The 12,414-nt window shown below is 42.9% G+C and overlaps 1 protein-coding gene across 6 annotated transcripts in view; it reads left to right on the top strand.

Annotated features, from left to right (window-relative positions):
- Window positions 1-11,335, top strand: part of LOC136446612 (double-stranded RNA-specific editase 1-like) — a 158,459-nt gene extending 147,124 nt beyond the window's left edge. For 5 of the 6 annotated variants that reach the window (XM_066445076.1, XM_066445078.1, XM_066445082.1 and 2 more), the window contains 3 exons: window positions 5,084-5,973; window positions 7,531-7,654; window positions 8,307-11,335. In XM_066445076.1, coding sequence (XP_066301173.1) covers window positions 5,084-5,973; window positions 7,531-7,654; window positions 8,307-9,352 — 2,060 coding nt within the window. In that variant the 3' untranslated portion in view covers window positions 9,353-11,335. The remainder of the gene's footprint in view (window positions 1-5,083; window positions 5,974-7,530; window positions 7,655-8,306) is intronic. The other variant, XM_066445077.1, reaches the window with a different exon arrangement.
- The last annotated feature ends 1,079 nt before the right edge of the window (window positions 11,336-12,414 follow it).

Below are 12,414 nucleotides of genomic sequence, written 5' to 3'. Positions count from 1 at the left end.
GTAATTTTGTATCAGTATTGCAGCAGGGCAGTACGTTGTTGTTAGGCTGTGTTGATTCAGTTATTTGGATGATATTCTCTGGAAACCCCAAAACTGATGCAAGTGTACGAGAGAAAAAAATGGCTTTGTGAAATCCTTATAAGTGGTCAGGAAGGTTGAAAAAATGACTTAACAGTAACACACAGAGTATGGTGCACTGAACATTAGATTCTTCATTTCTGTTCTTTCACATCTTCTTTAACTTTGCAATTGACTTTGTCATTCCACAACATTAGTGTCTGTTTTCTGATTATATTTTTTTTATATATACTGTCGATAACTTCTTTTTTTGGAACCGGCGAAAATACATTTGTAGATGCCTCTACTCTCATCTCCCAAATAAACGTACCGGTACGTTTATTTTTTTCAGCCTCAAAATCCACCCAGTACGTTCTTATTTTGGACAGTACGTTTATTCTTTTTTTGAAAATTCATTGGGACTTTGCTTACCAGAGATCCCCAATATAATGAAAGTTTAGTTTTTTCCCATATTTCCCCGATATTCTTGCTCCTTATTCGCTATTTTTTGACCAAGCAGCGTTGATTTCCCCACCGCTACATTGACCCGGCATTTGTGAAATCCTGGCGGTAGATCTACTCATATATCGGTCAATCTCGCTACAAATTAAACATTGTTATTAGGAGAAAGTAAGACGGCACAATGAAGCTTTGAAATGTATTTTTCATATAAACAACTTTTATAGTCTCTATTTACATCGTAAATCATAGCACGCTTATCAGAAAACAATTTACATGAATATGCCAGCGACGCACCGTGTTTCAAGTACGCATGTAAAATTACTCTACTCACATGAGGTCAAGGAGCCAAAACTTTGAAACTATAAAAACACCACGTAAAAATTGTGTCTTAGTATTAACAACTGTATAATCACTTTCAACATATACCAAAATGTTTCAATCCTACCACAAACATGAACATTTAGTCCTTCGAAAATCGCCACAGTAAAGACGCACGGCAGTGAGTCGGTGGGAAAGTTTCTCATGAATGGAAGAGCTCACCTCGAAGAAGGGGAAACACTTTATTGTATCTACAAATAAAACTCCTTTGCCTTAGTCAGAACTGTATAGAATTCCAACGAAGAGAATTATGTATAGTAAAGTCCATACACAAAATTAAATTGCAATCTAGTCACCTTTATTATCACATGAAAATGCTTTTAAAAAGATCGCTCCCCTACAGAGAGAATGCCGGAGCTTTCCAAGAAGTTTGCGTGTAGCTTCTATTAGCCCCGCCCCTTACTGTCTGGGACAGCTTGTTCTGACGCCGCTCCCTCTAGCTCAGGCTTTGATGTGTAACATGAGAACCCTGTAGTTTTTTGCAACATTGTACAAGCTTGTGGTTTCTGTATCTAAACAATAAATTTGTTGACAATTTAGTCTCTCAAAATGAAAGTTTTCTTTTCTACATACAAGGGTAATTTTTGGATTTAAAATTATTTTGATTGCAACAACACAACCAAGGACAATATATGGTAATGTCCTTAACATTATATAATGATGTGATTTTGTGGAAAGCATACAGTTAACAAATCTCTGTTTCTATATGCAATGCATAACACGATAAATGGCAAGTTGAGAAATAAAAAAAATAACATCATACATACATGTCATAATTCGTCCTTTCTATATGGCTTTTACAAATAAATAATACTTTTACTGAGCATATATTCAGGATCTTGTAATTTTCTGTTCAAGTTCTAAATGTTGATACATTTGTGTGAAAAAAATGTAGACTCTGAAGGTGTTGTGTTTTTGTTTATCATATGTCACTTAATACAATTTTCCTTAATCACTTGCTTCAAGTTCCAAGTAGAAAATACATGTATCATGTACATTTTCACTTGTTGAATTTGAAAGCACGGTTGGCCCCCAGTTAGGGGTCATAGTGGGGAACCTATGCCCAATTTTTCCAACAATTTTGGATGCTATACATTTACGTGACTAAGAGCACAGGTCCTTCCCAGTGTGAGTGGATCAAACCTTGCAGTCTGGTCAATGGGTTGACATCTTGAAAACAAGATAGTCAATCTCTCTGTTATGTCAATCTCTCCACAAATGTGGTAAATCTCAATACATATATATTAGATAAATCAGTCATAAATGAATAAAAGGAACCTACCTGCTTAGGACAGAAGTAGCATGGACACAGTTTACGTGTCAATTTGGTCATTTTCCGGGGGGTATGTTTATTCCGGGGGGTATGTTTATTAGATTTTGAAGATTTGTCCAGGGGGTATGTTTATTCCGGGGGGTATGTTTATTTGGGAGATGAGAGTACATGTTCATTTGTAGATCACATCTTCTTCTTTGACTTTGGAATGGACTTTAGCATTCTACGACATTAGTATCTGTGTTTTTTTCCCAAATTATGGCACACAATTTTACAATATGGTCGAAACTTTTATGTTTTGGAAACAGGAAAAAATACCTTTTAAATTTGTAGAAACAGGGGAATTACATTAAATTTTGTAGATGCATGCAGATCTAGATGTCATCCATTTAATGGACCCCTCATGGCCTAATGTACATCGGTGATTGATGACTACAGCCTCTACAGGCCCGCAGGTGCAACTACTGCCGTGGAAGGAGAGCGCTTGTCTCTCCGCTCAGCCGTTAACTTCCTGTCTGCACTCCGACCAACCAGAAAATACTCTCCCACCTAATTAATGCGTGTTGTAATCCCAGCTGAAAAATTAGCATTAATATTCATGTGGGGTAAAAATGGGCTTTGCTCTGGGCATTTGTTCTAAATATAGATGTATTTTTAGAGCTCTTTGTGGAGACTTGAGTCTCTGAGAGTTTGTAGTGCAAATATTCAAGTCTGTCCCAGGTAAACTTTCAGTGTATTCACTTCAATGCCTCTAGATGATACCTTGAGTAGATTTGTTTCATCTTTAGCTGTCTGTACTTTCGCTTCATTATGTGATGAGCTTAAATTACAGGTGTAAAGAAGGTTGCAACCGTGTTAAGATGGAAGTTCTTTAATTCACACTGTAAACCCTGAGTCATACACAAATATCTTACAAACACTAGGCTTTATTCTCTCTCCTCTCTCCACAACCGTCATTGTTAGAGTGACCTTACAATGTGAGTCTATCGGCTATTCTACCAACGTGTAGTCTGTAGGTTACAGTGGACTGATCTACTGTGATACTGGGGTTGCTTAGTGTGTTAACAACAAACTGAAACTTTGCTGCAAGACTTTTAACTCTTAGTTTGCAGTTGAGTTGGGTCTCCCAGGGAAAGAGTTGGCATCCGTGGTTACAAGCATCGTTAGCTCTCCTTTCCGTAACGTCTCGCCAACCAAATTGGTCGTGACTCTGAATATGATAGCCCACGCCGATCTCGCGGGAAGCCTTTTATCTCTCGCTCGCCCTTCACCCCCCGGCGTACGGTATATCGATATCACGCCATCAAGTATTCATGGGAGTGGAAACTTGGTGAGGACAAGGAAACCATTTAAGCCATTACAGCCAAATAGGAAGCATTAGTTGTACCGTTGGTGCAGCGGTGTATAGCCAGGACCATTTATCTACCAGTGTCTGACTACTCTTTACCTCGCTATAAGTGCTGGTGGGCTTCATTCCTGGAAATATTCACTGTCCTGGTTTAGTACATGTTGTATTCAGTAACAGGGTGTGTGAGGGAATACAGTGCAAGAATTGGTTTTAGGGCCATATACATGTAAGTCACATGAAGATTGAGTAATGAAACTGAGGTTCTAACAACATTATAGTCATGATATGCAACACTGTAGGGATGGTTTGGTTGGTTCTGAGTTAACCAAAACTTCTGGTGGCAACACGTCCAAGAATTAGTTTTAGGGCCATATATACCTGTAAGTCACAGGAATCATTGGTGATTGATACTGACATTCTAACAACATTATAGTCATGTTGCGCAACACTTCAGGGATGGTTTGGTTGGCTCTTAACCGACCAAATCTTCTGTTGGCAATAAAGTTGCAAGGCATGAAGCCAGCATAAGTAACTCATTTTCGCAGAAAGTTTGGTGAGTGGAACTGATAAGGGTCTAACGTCATGATAAGTGATGGTTGTCATGACGTGCAACACTGTGAAATGATTTGGTTGATTTAGTTAGCAAAAAAGCTCCAAGGCACAAAACCTGTTACTACATCATGATACTAGTAGTCTTGGTGGTAATACATTCTGTATCTGTTCCAGTTCAATCCCTCTGCAAATGCTTCACACATACATGTAGTTCATGGCCATGGGCTTGTACAGTGTTGTTTTTGAACATACATTGTACTTGTACCAAAGAGCAGCTGGTGTACATGGATATGGACCATTTGAACTAACACTGTCTTTTGTAATATGATTCGTGCCAATGTCTCCTGTTCTGGTCAAATTGCAAAGATTCCACCTGTGGTATTGTTGGATAAATCATTGATATGAAAGTTGACAAATGTAAAAAGCACTTGCTCACCGTAGCTACATTTACAGGGCAAAGGACAGACATCCGTCACAGTTTCAACTACAAACAGGGATATAATTATTGTAAGTTTAGTGATGGTGCCTGTCTGTCTGGCCCATTCTGACACAGTACTGAGATAGCGGCTTGTGGTTACACTATGTTAGACTTTAACAAGATACCCCATGGTCCCAAAGGCTGTACTGGCTCTGCTTGATACCTTGAGGAAACCTTGGGGATTCATCGTTAGTTAATTTAGTTTGATACATGCTCAATTAAGAAAAGTGTCTGTTTCCTACAACTAATGTGAGGATAACTTTCTTGCAGAGTCTTTGTTTTGTTTGGTAATGAAGAAAATAGTATCGTAACTAATATGAGGGAGCCTTAGGGCATGAAACTTCTGCACAAAAAAGAACCCAACACACTTATCAAGAAGAGTAGGGGTGGCCTGGTGTGCTTGTCGCCTTCTTCAGGATCAATAATGACCAAGTCTTGGCTGTTGTTTGACAGGTAGAAGGCTGCTACTATATGTTGTGTCTTCAACGACGTGATGAACCATTCATTCATGGCATTCTTGTCTGTTGTTTGACAGGTAGCACAAACGGTGATGTAAAGGAGAACCAGAACACTCCGCACGAGAACGTTCAACCCGACATCACCATGCTCGACGCAGACAACCCCATCTCCCTCAAACGGCCGCTGGAAGAGGACATCTTCTCCCCTCCCAAGCGGCCCAAGAAGAAGCGGAAAAAGTCCCTCGGCCCCGCCCTCCCCAAAAACGCCCTGATGCAGCTAAACGAGCTGCGGCCGGGGTTGCAGTTCAAGTTTGTTTCGCAGAGCGGCCCTGTGCACGCTCCGGAGTTCATCATGTCGGTAGAGGTGAACGGCCAGATGTTTGAGGGGAGGGGCGGGACGAAGAAGAAGGCCAAGCTCCACGCAGCAGAGCAGGCGCTGAGGTCCTTTGTACAGTTCCCCAACGCGTCCGAGGCCTACCAGGCCATGGGGCGCAAACCCGCCCCAACCAACACTGACTTCACGTCCGACCACGCAGACTCAGACACTCTCTTCAACGCGTTCGAACAGAAACCCAACGAGCCCCAGGCGTACTCCCCCGACCGCCCCACAGACGAAGCCACTCCACTGAACGGGGCCGACCTTCCCCCGTCCGCTGCTATGCACAGTCCGTACGGAAGCGCGTACACGCCGCCGGGCGGGAAGAACCCGGTCATGATCCTCAACGAGCTCAGACCGGGCCTGAAGTACGAGTTTGTGTCAGAAACCGGGGAGAGCCACGCCAAGAACTTTGTCATGGCGGTGACGATAGACGGGCAGACGTTCGAGGGCTCCGGGAGGAACAAGAAGCTGGCCAAGGCACGAGCCGCGCAAGCAGCGCTACAGAAGATCTTCAACTACCAGTTCACCCCCTCCCCGGGCAAACAACCCATCATGAGCTCCGAGGGTGTCCCAATTCACCAGACACAGGTACTGTGTTGTGTTGTGTTCTGTTGTGTTCTTTAGGAAAGGGAGCAGATTGTTTCATGGACTTGTACTATCAATCCTGTTGTAGTCCCTAAGACCACACCAATTAAATTTGGGACATTGTTGTAATGCTTTGTTGTAACACTTTTCTTCCTGTGCATCTTCTTGAATGTGCGTGCGTGTGTGTGTGTGTGTGTGTGTGTGTGTGTGTGTGTGTGCATGCGTGTGTGTGTGTGTGTGTGTGTGTGTGTGTGTGTGTGTGCATGCGTGTGTGTGTGTGCTCTAGGCTCCTCGATAGCCTGCTGGTATCTAAACCATAAAACCTCGACACTCGAATCCCTTCGTCCTTTTTTTGTCGCGCACTGCCACGGACCCCTGTCGCGGAAGAACTGGTGCGTGCACCGTTATTGTATCAGGATTGAACAGGGGTCTCCCAATTAGCAACTAATTGGAGCCTAGCCTGGAATCCATACCCTCGGTGCCTCCCCGATATCTCTACGGCACTGTGAGTGACCCTCACCCGCCCAGACAGCTTAGGCCGCTCGGGGTGTTGTTTACGGCCTTGGATTAATTAGTTCGGCACCGACGGTATGGCTGGAAGCTGTACTAATTCCTCTCGATTTATGGCCCTGGAAGCCCCGGGTGTTCCGCGGCCTGACAGCGCGATTGGACATGGGCGCTGCCCACAGCGGCGAATCAGGATCTGTTTGTGTAGGATAATTGGCTAGCGGAACATGTCAGTTGCATCATGTACTCAGTAGCAATGTGCTCTTTTGTGTTCACCAGGGATCAATCTATACCTTGTTTAGAAGCACAAGTAAATACCAAAGGTTGTTGTTCCCAATTCTCCAATCCATACAAACTGAAATATCGTGATAATCAAGATCTTGCTCGGCCGCCCGAAAATCTCACGGGTATTGTTGTTCTGATAGCGACATGTTGACGATGACTGTAAACAGCTGTCCTTTCACGCTAATTTCCAGAGTGACAGCCATGAGATCAGAGGGGCATTGGGGACCCAGTATAGCTCAGATTTTAAGCTAGTTTAGCAACAAGAGAGCCTTAGAAACAATGTTTTCTGCAGCCTTGTGGTGCACGCGTGCGTCGCTCGTCTTAGATGGCAGCCATGTTAGATATGGTAATGAGCAGAGGGACCGAACAGCTGAAAACGCGCGCCAACCTGGCGCGCCAATCAGAGCTCAGTGGAATAATTAGATCAGTCTGCTCTGTTCCCATTGGGCGCATCAATCTCATGCGCCTTGAATCAGGCCCATATTGACACCCTGCCAGTCTCTAGGGGCGGCGGAAAAGTAGGAAGGCAGCGGATGTAAGGTGTAGCGGAAGTAGGATGGCAGCCAGAGGTAGAAAGGCCATCAGAAACTGACTGGCCCGGTAAAACATCACTAAGCCGACCCTAGAGACTGGGACCAGGCTAATTGGAGCCAGGAGCTTATTAATTAAGTATGAGACTGTTACCAGTTGAGCTATAGGGACATCCCTGTACAATGGTGGTATGACATTGTAATTCAAATGTAAATTTTTCTGTCCTGCCGACCCCAGGCCCTAGCTGACCATATATCCCGGCTGATTCTGGACAAGTTCAGCGAGCTGACCAACGGCTTCACGTCCCCACACGCTCGTCGCAAGGTGCTCGCAGGGATGGTCATGACGAAAGGTGAGGACAGTGAGTGCACGCCTCTTTATTTGTTTACTGAAGGAAGTGGAATACTAATGAATGTTGATTATCCTGCATCTCTCTTTGGCCTAGACACTACTCTTCTCTCGATAACATAATATTCTGAAAAAAAAGATTGCAATATTAAGACACTGAATGATCAGTAAAATTACATTCGGCTTTTGAGACAAGTTACTGTAGATGTTGACATTTTTGTGGTGCTTTAATTTTTTTCACTTTTCACAGTGACCTCAAAATTTTTGTTTCAATTGTTAAACTATACAATTGTACTCCAACATTGTTTCAACTGCAAACTTCAAACCCTGACTGCGAAAACCCTGTTTCTCCTCCTACCATGATATTAAGACTTTACAGCAGGGCTATCTCCAGTTCCAATTTTTTCTTTCCATCCCACTTCTTGTTTGAGAGCCCGTAATTTTTGTTGTTAAATCTGTCATTTTAAACTTATGAAAATACATTTTTATCAATTTCCTGTCATGAAGTTCACATTTTGGGACTGGAAAAATTTCTTCATCCCAGGAAAGCGGGACAGGCCCTAAAGACAGCCCTGCTTTACAGTATCTATTCTCTTTAAGTCAGTGAGATCAGTACATTTAGAATGTTTGACCCCTGTAATCAGCAGTGTTATCTCCCCACGCAGGCACAGACGTGGAGACGGCCGACGCCAGGGTCATCTCTCTCGCCACCGGCACGAAATGTATCAACGGCGAGTACATGAGCGACCAGGGCATGGCTCTCAACGACTGCCACGCCGAGATCGTGTCCCGGCGGTCGCTTCTACGCTTCCTGTACGCGCAGCTCGAGCTGCTTCTCGAACCCGACGAGGAGAAGCGGGAGGAGAGCGTGTTCGAGCCCAAGGAGGACGGGAAGGGGTACCGTCTAAAGGACAACATCCAGTTCCATCTCTACATCAGCACGTCGCCCTGCGGAGACGCCAGGATATTCAGTCCCCACGAGACCGCCACCGACGCCGAGGCCGCCGACCGCCACCCCAACCGCAAGGCCCGCGGGCAGCTCAGGACGAAGATCGAGTCGGGGGAGGGCACGATCCCGGTGAAGTCGTCCAGCTCCATCCAGACGTGGGACGGCGTGCTGCAGGGGGAGCGCCTCCTGACCATGTCCTGCAGCGACAAGATCGCCCGCTGGAACGTGCTGGGCATCCAGGGGGCGCTGCTGAGCTACTTTGTCGAACCGATCTACCTCAGCAGCATCATCCTGGGCAGCCTGTACCACGGCGACCACCTCTCCCGCGCCGTCTACCAGCGCCTGGGAGAGCTCGAGCAGCTGCCGCCTCAGTACCACCTCAACCGCCCCCTACTGAGCGGCATCAGTAATGCAGAGAGCCGGCAGCCCGGGAAGGCGCCCAACTTCAGCGTCAACTGGACGGTGTCTGACGCGGAGCTGGAGGTGGTGAACGCCATGACGGGGAAGGACGACCACAGCAGGGCGTCGCGCTGCAGCAAATACTACTTCTTCCAGTGCTGGAACAAGCTCTTCGGGAAGCTGTCGTCCACGACCGGAAGGCACGACAGCGACACGCCGCGCCAGTATTCCGAAGCAAAGCTCCTGAACGGCGACTACCAGGCCGCCAAGCAGGAAATGGTGAAGGCGTTCCAACGAGCCGGGCTGGGACTGTGGGTCAACAAACCCATCGAACAGGACCAGTTTGAGGTACACGAGGTGTGAGGCAATGCCGGATACCTGCAACCTGGAAGGGTGTATAGGGGTCGAAGAAAACGTGAAAATTTCAAACAAAACTACTACACAGGAAACCACTCCAACTTGTGGAATACTTTCATGGGACTTTTCTGAACACTTTGTTGAGTTAGTTGCTCTCAAACGTTGCCAACACGTAATAGTGATAGGAGATTCACAGGCGTCTAGCTGATTGTCAAGATCATCAACTCTTCTTCCATGTTTCATACTGTAGCATTTATAAGAATGTGCGTTGTACAATTATTTCATCTAATTAACGTTCAGCCATTTACGACTGAAATCTTTCCATGGCAGACTAGTTCTAGTTGTTTGAGAGAAAGGGTAGAAATGTAGGCTTGGTTTTATTATTTTTGTGGTCAATAGTTTTGTTGTTTGGTATTCTAGTTTACCTTCAATGCTAATATTCTCAGTATTTGATGTTTTTGTGTTGCTTTTATCTTTATTCAATTTCACTCGCTGGACCAATGAAGAAGTGGGTAAGAATTAGTTTTCGTTGTTTTTATGGTCCAAGTTTGAACAAAGCAATTTCCTTCGTCATATTTTTCACACATAGGTTTGTTTTTGATTCAAGTATATGGAATTTATTGCTATTCTTGTTGTTGTGGACCAATGTGCAAAAGTACGATATGTTGTGACGATTCTTGTTATGAAGTCATATGATAAGTACGGAAAATTCACCCATTCAAGTAATTTAAGATATAACATACTAACTAATACTGGTTGCTGTGTACAGTGCAGTGACTGTGCTTAATACTTCATAACATATTCTTTATTTCTTTGCGTTGCAACAAGTTTAGCTTCCTATTCATACAACAGTGACAACAGTTTGCCTCTACTGTACTGCAGGATGTGGTAGAAACGCCTCCTTGCAGAATTCTGTAGAACTGCAGCTCACGATTTTCAAGTGCCCCAGGTCTTGACTAGCATCATTTCATTGACATTTCAGCCATTAAACCTAGCATTATTCACACCATGGCAAGACTGAAAGAAATATGTTTTTTTAATTTTTATTTTATTTTGTGTTATGTATACTTAAATTTGTCCTAACATGCTCTCAGCAGGAATAGAAAGACTTAAAGACCTTCTCCACTATATGTGAAGCGTAGATGATTGTAATAGGTCATAAGATATGTGATAGTTGCCGTAAGCAATTATGACCGGTACTGTCACAGTTTTAGGGGCATCTATTTCTTTCAATTTGAATAGTATTTCAAATTTTTCCTCTTTTCACAGCAAGGCATTAGGAAACAAAGTCTACATGAAAAAGATGCAGAACTGATTCCCTGAGAATGAAAATTTGATTTCACTTGTCTTTTAAGGAATATTTTTTTCTTCATGTAAGGTACTTTTGACACTAACAATTTCAATCTTACATTTAAAGAACATGAGCAGTATTAGTGGTCCTAATTCTATTTCAGTTGCCCCTACAACTGTGATTGAGCTGATTGTAACTGACGTTTATAAAATTTGCTGCACATTTTTGTCTTTCTATATGGTCCTCCTAACAAATTTTAGATGAACTAAAGTGAGAAGGTTGTAAGAATGAAGCTGAGCAAACAGTGTACAAAGTTGTTATGGACTGCTTTCAATCTGGTTGGAGCTCTGTGATTGGTGGATCGGAGCAGGTTATGTGCCGCACAGACCAATCAGGTGTTTCTACATAGATTAGAGAAAAGGTTCTATTTGTCATGGCTCATGGACCCTTGCAAAGTTGTAAATTCAAATGGAAGAATTTTGACAAATTTGATGCGTTGAAGTTCCAGGTTTGGCTTGAAGTCTTGGAAAAAGAGTCTGCTTTGTTGTTGAGTTGTGAGAAAGTTTGCAGAGTCCATGATTTTTGACCGTTTGAGCCCAGTAATTTGGTGCCAGACTCCTGTTGTAGTCAGTCAGGAGTCCTCTGTAATTATAATCTGTATAAGTGCATAGTGGGAAAAATACTGCAGTTTGTAGAAACTTCCAGTCTCCTGGTGTTTTTCTGAGTCCAGTGTGGTATGCATTCATCTCCATACATCTCTTTTTACTCTCTTTACTAATTGAAACATTAACACGGTTTTCTTAATTATGGCCTAAATTAAGAATTAAACTAAATTATGGCATCATCATTCATCATATTTCTGGGGAACGTTCATTACTGACTTTGAAGGAAAATTTGAAAAAATAACTACCGTCTGGACAGAACATTGAAAATGACTTTTCAGTGAAATTTGGTGGTTGATTTTGGAAATGTTTTCACCTCGTAGCTCGAATAGGTGACTATCATACTCTCTGATTAGAAGCTAAGTGAAATCTCCCTCTGTTGATACCTGGCAAACTTTCAACTAACTATGTGTATTTTCTTGCAGTTCAACTTTGAAATGTTAAGAACTTATAATTTTTTCAACGATTCGGATTGACTTTTGTGAGGAGGGTAAAAATGCAAAATGTTCTGTACCATGCACAGTCTGTGTTACACTATTCACAGTACCAGTAGGCATACCTTTTATTAGAAATACAAAATGTTGAATCAAACCACAAAAAAATGTCAATCATTCTTGTGACCACCTCTTTTCAGTCTACATGTACATCATTTTGTACAAAAGAAACATTTGGAATGTTTTCAATAACTTAAAAAGCATTACAACTCAAGAGTCCAATCTAAGAGAACTAACAACCTCGTCAATGCACTTTTTGAATAAGATTCACTCTTGGACATTTCTACATCCTGTGACCATCGAATTCCTTGTAATTACTGATGTCTATTGACCTAACCTAACAAAGAAATACAGTGAGCCAATTTTTTGAAGCAGTTAATTGCCCTTATTGACTCCACATGTAAATATAGCTTTTGGAGTTATCAGCTCATTTCATCTAAAAAAAAACATTTTCTGGTGGCGGGCATTTCAATATTTGGTGTACAACTTTTGTAGCACTTGTAGTGCTCAGAAATTCAATCATACATTTCATCTCCTTTACTCAAACTAACAACTATACCTTGGCATGTACATCTGCTCTGTAACCTTTGACCTGTGACTTATGACCTGTACTTGACCTAT

This window comes from Branchiostoma lanceolatum, chromosome 12 (genome assembly GCF_035083965.1).
Source record: "Branchiostoma lanceolatum isolate klBraLanc5 chromosome 12, klBraLanc5.hap2, whole genome shotgun sequence".
Classification (NCBI taxonomy): Eukaryota; Metazoa; Chordata; class Leptocardii; order Amphioxiformes; family Branchiostomatidae; genus Branchiostoma; species Branchiostoma lanceolatum.
The sequence above is the reverse complement of the archived record's forward strand: the minus strand, read 5'-3'. Positions and strand labels throughout refer to the sequence as shown.